This window comes from Xiphophorus maculatus, chromosome 17 (assembly GCF_002775205.1).
Source record: "Xiphophorus maculatus strain JP 163 A chromosome 17, X_maculatus-5.0-male, whole genome shotgun sequence".
Lineage (NCBI taxonomy): Eukaryota > Metazoa > Chordata > Actinopteri > Cyprinodontiformes > Poeciliidae > Xiphophorus > Xiphophorus maculatus.
The window spans coordinates 6,468,911-6,476,880 of record NC_036459.1 but is presented as its reverse complement, the minus strand read 5'-3'; the positions used below and the strand labels follow the sequence as shown (position 1 = coordinate 6,476,880).

Here is a 7,970-nt window from a genome sequence, read left to right as displayed (position 1 = left end):
GCTGAGAACAGCAGAAATCATGTACACATACTGTATTATTATCTGGGTTACTGTGGTGTTCTTCAGTTTGAAAACTACTCATTGTTGAGCTTAAGATATAAAATGTTCCGGAAGATATCATTTTGATTTAACAATTGCCTGCTGTGTATGACAATTGTAAATGAGTTTTTTTTTTTTCTTTTCTTTTTTCTTTTTTGGAAACTTTTCTAAATCTAATCTTCTTATTATGTTTTCACAGCTTCTATGAGGGGTGCAGTAAACTGATATTAGTAACGCAAACGCAGCACAAAAAGAAGAGTACAGGCTGCTGTTGTGCTATCCGTTTCTTTGGAATGAATTCACAGTTTAAGGACGGAGAAGCGCGATCAGGAAAAGTTAAAAGGACTCTCGTCTAGACTATTGCATAATGTATGAGGCAGATTTTGCGGTCAGGAGTCCTTAAGCCACGTAAACAATATTCTTCCACAGAGTCTGCATGAAAGACAAGAAAACAACCATGAAGTCCAACGCTTTATCTTTTTATTGGATGCAACAAAATCGTTCTAGACGGCTATAAAAGATAAAGCAAACTAGTTCCCTGTACTAAAAATATTATCTATCTATATGTTCTTATAAAAATCAGATGTAGGGGAATGATTTGATGCAGGTACGCTAATTGGTACTCAACACTACGAATGAACGTATAAACACTTGTAAAAAAAATTGTTTTTATTTTATTAATTCTTTACTTATTACAAAATACCAGTGATTAAAATCTGAATCTACCCTCGGCCTGGAATGAATCACTCACAGGCGGACTCTGCTTTCTAATTACGTGACTTTTGAATGCGGTATTTGGTCCTTGATTTTATTCAGGGGCATCAGAGTAAAGGGGTGAATGAATTTCCACAATATATTCAGAGGTTTACTAGCGAAATAACTTCGAAAACCACGAACCTTAGTTATTGCACTGCTTTTTTTTTTTATCTGTCTCATAAGATCTGAATAAAATACATTGAGTTTTTTGGCTGTAGCATGAGAGAATTGGGGGGAAAAAATGAAAGAGATTTGAATATTTCTGCAAGGCACCCAGTAATATTAAATAGTTGCAAGTTTGCACTGCTCCTACTCACAGCAAGAGGGCTATAGGTCAACTCCCAGCTGGGGCCTCCCTGGGTTGTGTTTGTGTGTGTGGGGGTTTTCTCTGGGCGTTCTGGTTTCCTCCCACAGTCCAAAACAAGCATCTTCGCTTAATTGGCAACTCTATTTTTGGTTTCTGTGTGTATATTTGTCTTTATGTTCCTTTGCGAATATGCCATCCCTCTCACTGGAAAAGGCTCCAATCCTTCTGCAAAACTGAAAAAGGATCTTTTCATTTTTAAACTCAAGTACAAATGCTAAATGTTACATTTTTATAAATTTCTTTTTCTGCACATCCTATGGCATGCCCAAACTGATAAATGTCTTTCAAACCTTCCATAAAGTTCATGCAATTATACCCGCTTCCTTAGGCAAGGTTGCTGCTGTTGCACAACAGCGGCATAGCAAACTCAGACTGGTTTGTGGTTTCTAAAGGTCACGCTTACACTGGTCTAAAGTTCTTCACCAGCAGTGATCCGATCCGCCTCTGCTTCCTGACCCAGAGCTGCAGCTGTGCTGCAGAAAATCAAGATGATGGCAATGAATGAAATCTTTGTTTTCCACCCAAGACCAAAGAGAGCATGCATGTACACGAGTGAGGGACCAAGTTAGACATTACCAACGGCAAAAAACTTTAAGATGTTTTCATTCTGAGCACATTACTCCTATGTAAACTTTGGTTTACAGAAAAACACAGAAGTAAAAAAAAAAAAACGCAGCGCATCAACCTTCTCATTGACAACAAAGAGGTTCAGTTCCACTATATGTAGAGTAGTTTTCAAGGATCCATAAAATCAGTTATCGATCCGTGTGAGCATCGCTGGCCTCCGTGGTGTCTGTGCTGAGGTCTGCAGGAAGTTCCCACAGACCCACAGAGTGTAAACACAGCTGCCTGGATCAGTGTGTGCATTCATGTATGTTGGGAGGGCAGTTATAAAACAGCCTGCCTAGTGTTTCGGTTATGTCTGCCTTTTGGAATATTGGCATGCCGGAGAATTTTTATCAAAGGGTTCATAGGCATACCAAAAGAACTCCTCAAAAGTTTTCTGTCCGACAAACAGCAGCAGGAGTGTTTTTGGTCAGGCGGTCAAAGGGCAACAGTCAAGGGGTCACAGAGAACTTTGAGCTCTACAGAGACGGCCATCTTTTGTTCACTGGGACGATTTATACTGAGAGCATGAAGACAAAAGTAGTAAAGAAACAGATTCTATAGGCTGCCTGTATTTATAATTCTGTGCTTTTACATGATGCTTAGATGGAGATGGGCTGGATTCACACATCATGCACCAGTTAGCTTGTTTTACATAAGACAGCTTCACTCCTACACTTTGTTTTCAGGAGCTCTGAAGGCATTCTGCCCACATGAGAGAGAGCAATGAGGACACGCACGTCCTGCACACCAGCACATATATTTCTTTACAATGGAAATAAGTGTGTTGTTTCCACATTCCCAGTAACAGGGGGAACCGCTAACAACATAGCCGCTGCCTTCCTTTACAGGCCTGTGAAAACACAGACGGTAAATGGAAAATGGTAGGGAATGGCGTGTGGAGTTTGGGTGACATCAGAGGAAGCGCAGCAGAGTCTTTCCCTCTTCTGCTGCACTGATAGGATGATAGGATAGGTGAATGCTGTTCAGATGACAGGGAGGACGGAAAGGTGAGGACGGAGTGGGACGCTGCAGATCAAATCCTTTCTTACATACCAGCATGTAGAGTGGTAAAAACAATTTAACATATTAATGAGATTTCCCCACAGATTCTTGATATTTGTATGTATTTTATGCTTTTCATAAGGCTTCTGGTCTTGTCTGATGCTAAAATTAAACCAAAATCAGCAGTTTTTACACTTTATCAGAAAACATTATCAGTTTTTAAACTGACATAAGGGACAGCTCTATGCATCATCGATAAAATGTCCCACAGAGATATTTGTCAGATTTGATATTTATATATTTAACTAGACAAAGGAAAAAAAACACGCTCTTCCCTGCTGTTTACATGTAGCTCAACTAAACAGTGAAGACGCAACAAAACAGATGAGACAGGGTTTGATTAAAATATAGTGCAATAGCGCCTCCTGTCGGTCATTTTTTGTAGAGGAACGAGATAAGAAACTGGAAAAAATATATGCTCATAAAAACATGAATATGATGCAACAAAATAAGAGATATGTGACCTGTTTAACAGATAAGATTAGTCTGTATAATGATGTGAATTGCACACAGCATTATACTCCGAAGTAAAAGTATTAAAACAGTTGATTGTAGAATGCTGAGTTTATAGGCAACAATAAGCCTTGGGCTTCAGTCTATACCTTTTTTTTTAATAATTGTAAAATAGTTTCAAGTTGTTTCTTTTTTGTTGTTGTAAGTTTACCAAAATAAAGATAATTTGAATCTGAGTTTAAAATTTTGTGAACACAAGGGGCCATCTGGTGGCCAGATAGAGAGCCACTAATACTGTCAGGGTGACGTATTGAAACCAAAAGCTGCAGAATTTTATAAAGTACTTTGCTATGTTTGATTTAGTGAGGTTTATGTTTTTAAGTAGAAATATATGTACTGAGTATATACTACTAAAAAGCTGGCGTAAGGATATGAAAAAGTATTTGGCAGCAAGTTAAAACTTATCTTTTCCACTATTCATCTTCAGAAAACTATCATACATATTTGCACAAATTATGTTGACATCTTCCACACAACTGTTGGGGACACCACTGCTTACAATACATGTTTGAGAGGGATTTTATTTTGTTATAAAATTTTTAAAACTTTTTTATCTGGCAGAAACCTGGCTGCCGTGAAAAAAGACGTACCATTGTGGAAAAAATGTTAACACCATCTTAAGCTCAGAAAAACAAACAAAACTGAACTTTTAGGTTAGATTAAGTTGTTTGGCTTGTCGGTTATCTTTCAAATACATTTCTAAACAAAATCTTATCAGTGTGTCTTTGTCGTAAAGATAGCTTAAAGAGGGACATTAACATGTGGGACAGATAACTTTTCTTTTTTTTTAACCCCTCTAGTGTCCCTTATCCGAAAGTAGGCTGACAGGAAGGGGAAAGTCGAGGGGGAAAACATGCAGCAAATCTTGCCAGGTCCGGGAGTCGAACCCGGGCCGGCCGCGTAGAGGACTCAAGGCCTCCAAATATGGGTCGCGTTATTCCCTACGCCACCACGGCACGCAAACAGATAACTTTTCTAAAGAATTTCTAAATGGAGATTTAGATCAAGAGAATACAAATAACGGTCCAAACAACAGGCGTATTCTCTTCCTTTGTCAGACTGGAATTGCGAACTGCAGCGCTGGCCTATTCAAATCGCCACCTGCAGCCGAGGTTTGATGTCCTTGTGCAAGCTGAAGCTCCATTGTTCAAATGAAAGAAAAGGTTCCATCATCATCAGGGAGGTTCCCCCACTCTGCCAGTCAACATTAACTAGAATAAAACTTTGGAGTCTTGTTTGTAGCATTTCATCTTCTGGAGCTACAGCTTAACTGTAAACTTGTAATCAAAACAAGTTCGTGATTATTACGCAGCAGCCATATTTTCCACCTGAGTTTTCATTACTAGTCACCTTAATTAACTTGAGTGGGACTTAGCCTTTCTGTACAAGCAATTCACCAAATAAGAAACTCGGACAAAGAACAGTCTCATTATCATTTATTTATTCTAAGAACTTATATTACTGTTGTAATATTTTTAAATTAAATCTTTTGAATCCAACACTTGGTCTATAGAAATATTTACATATTGCACAGTGAATTTGGTATGCTTGATTACAATCAAAATGATAATTTTCTAAAAAATTAAACAACTCCGGAAAGAAGAATTTTTTTTTTTTACCACGCTTGTTAGCTACAAAACATATGAAATGGATTAAGGCAGCTTGTAGAATATAGAAAGTTTAGTTCCTAACTACAAAAAATAGGCAGTGACACTAATTAATGAACAGTGCAAAACCTCAACAGTCTAGCAACGCCAGGTCTTTGGGCTCTAAATATAAGAAGTGTGATGAGAATAACAGAACCAATTTGCTTCACTGCACTTTTATTTTCCGTCCCATTTAAAGCATCCATCTATAACAAAGATGCAAGACGGTGACGGCGTCTGTTCTCCCGCTCTGTAGTTTATTACTCTTTTTCAAACTGAAAAGCGGCGTCCAAATCTGCTTTAGGTTCAAATGGAAAGACATCTGACCAATCCGAACTGAGACAGCAGGACAGACCGGCTGAACAGGTGAAACTACACCAGTGGGATCAGGTCTGCCTCTGCGGTATGCAGCCTTCCATCTCCAAGACTTCGGGCCAGCCCTCGTATTTGTTCGTGTCGGCACTGTTCTTTATGTGCTGAAGAAAGGAGAGACAAAAGAAATTCATAACAAACCTGAATAGGTATTAGCTACGCTAGGCAGGGCTCATTTTTCTTAGGTAAGCAACACTAAGACAGAAACCAGACTTCATGGGGCAAATATGGATGCTGAAGAGGCATAAATGGACGTGGGCATCTTCAGGGTGTTGTGAGCTCAGTGGGATGTGAACTTCTACTGGAACCAACCCAAATGAAACTCCTGACCGTTGGCATTTGGAAATGAAAACAATGAGAGGAGAAGATGCATGAAGGTTGTGGCGAGGTGACGTTACCTGTTCGAATGGGGTTTTGGTCTTGATGCCTTTCCCTCCTACAAAGATCCAGTTGTCCCGGAAGCTCAGGTTCCCCACAGCCGAGCTGCCCAGATCTGCAATCAGCTTCCTGGCTTCATCATTGAGTCTAAAGAACCGAAGAAATAACATGAAAAAAAAAACAAGAACAACTCCAGCACATCTAATTCAAATCAGTTGAATTTGTAGAATCCATTACTTTGATGCTGAGTCATCAAATGAAGCCATCATTACGATTGTCCCATCTTCAATTTCTTTGAGAAATTTAATAAATGGAGCCACGTCTATAAAGGGTTACAGACCCAGTTAGCACAGTGCAAATATCTTTATATGCCTAATGCGAAAATACATACTGACCTCCTGCCCACATGTCATAATAAGCTGTCTTTATTAGTTCTCCTGTTTTTCCTGGCGAGAAAAAAAAAAATATTTAGAAATAAAACTAGAAATTTACATGTGAAATTACAAATTTTAGTTTGGAAGGCTGTGTCGTACCATTGAGCAAGGCGATATTGATCCCTCTCCCAACATTGTTCTTTACACTGCTCATTAATCTACAACACAAAGTCAAAGAATCGCATGATTAAAGCTCATCGTTTTTTTCCCCCCTGACGCGACCTGTTGTCGTCATCACTCAACATACGAGTTACAAAAGGTTAAAAAAAAAAAAGCATGTTGATACTACAAACTGTGTGTGTGTGTATAATGCTTTCTGCAGTATTATTTTATCGACTGAATTCCACTTACAGTTTGTCCTCTAGGCACATTCTGGGGCCGACCACACTGGCAGCTCCGCTGGTCAGCTTGAAGGCCATGTGTCCAGGTGGACACGCCTTGGAAAGTCCACATTTATGCACAGCTGGCTTTGTGTCTGCAAGCACAGGCAGCAAATACCACATCAATCTATAAATACAGACACCAGTAGCTATGGCAACGATGTGCAATGAGGCTTGAACTTTTTTTTTTTTTTATTGAATCATAAACGCTCAATGAAGAACAAAATCCAACCTTTAGTCTAAAGTACAGTAAGTAATAAATCTAGAAGTGAAGCAGGCATCATAAACTCTCAGAAAATTGTTCTTTGTATGCTGCAACCTCAGAAAAATGTAGATAAAGTGTTTTTATTGCAAGCACACTAATAATTATCATGCTGAATTACTAAAGTTAAAGGATGGATTTTTCCAAGACTTTCAGTATTACAATAATACAACAAGTTATCTTATTTTAAGGCTTTTAAACATCGGACTCTGCATCATTTCACAGCAGTGATTATGCAAAAACAGAATGAAAGATGGGAATACGTACGAGCTTCACTTTCTGGCAAAGATCTGGCTAAAAAACAGAAAAGCGAAAAAAGTGAGTAAGACAAACGTCAGTCATCACAAGCCCTCCCTTAGTTCTTAAAGAACGATTTCCACATCTATTTTACGGTCAGCGATGCTTAACAACCAGCAGAAAAACACATAAAAAGGACAAAATCCGTCACTCACACATCACGCTGCCTAGTTTGAATTCCACGTTTATCTCCAGCAGCTGAAAAGCCAGAAAGACAGCAAGGAGGAACGCTAAGATGAGCGCCGCCGACTTCAAAATGCCTGCGAGGTAAACACATACAGAGCGTTAAAAACTTTATTTAAAAAAAAAATAATAATCATGAATGCATTTATTTAGTACATACCGCTAGCCCTGAACATCTTAGCGAGCCTCCCGCCACGTTTTCTTCACAACCAACAACCTTAAAATTGGGAAACAATTTTTCTTATCAGCTTTTGTGTTTTTACGTCTGCGCAACAAAGACGGAAGCTCACTCTAAGACGTTAGCTGCGGCTAACAAGTTGTGGCCTGTTAATAACTAATAATAACCACCTTCGGCCTGCGTTATTATCCAAGTAAGGGCAACTAAAACACAACTCGTTGGATATGACGCTGACTACCAGCAAGCAAGCTGTTCGTAAACGCTAACTAGCACAAACTGCAGCTTTAATCGCTGAACTGGCTTTGTGTCTCCGACTCTATCTGCAAAAATGATTGCAGCTCGGGATTACTAAATGCTTTAACAACTTTTCTTACTTACCGACTCCAGCTCAGCTGGATTTAAACTTCTTTAAGAGACTAGTTAACCGACAGACTGATAGCGCCGAAGCTTCCTGTTACCCAAGCCGAAGAAAACAGGTGAAGATGCGTCACTCT

At 39.1% G+C, this 7,970-nt stretch overlaps 1 protein-coding gene across 1 annotated transcript; it reads right to left on the bottom strand.

The window, feature by feature from the left end:
• Positions 1 to 5,228: 5,228 nt before the first annotated feature.
• On the bottom strand, positions 5,229 to 7,959 carry fam3c (family with sequence similarity 3 member C). Its single transcript, XM_005810731.3, has 10 exons — positions 7,855 to 7,959; positions 7,459 to 7,515; positions 7,271 to 7,375; positions 7,086 to 7,112; positions 6,528 to 6,651; positions 6,276 to 6,334; positions 6,138 to 6,188; positions 5,980 to 6,064; positions 5,763 to 5,889; positions 5,229 to 5,468 (listed from the first exon to the last, which is right to left on the bottom strand). The coding sequence occupies exons 2-10, from the start codon at positions 7,472 to 7,474 to the stop codon at positions 5,379 to 5,381; spliced, it is 684 nt and encodes a 227-aa protein (XP_005810788.1). The 5' UTR covers positions 7,475 to 7,515; positions 7,855 to 7,959; the 3' UTR covers positions 5,229 to 5,378.
• Between the last annotated feature and the right edge of the window lie 11 nt (positions 7,960 to 7,970).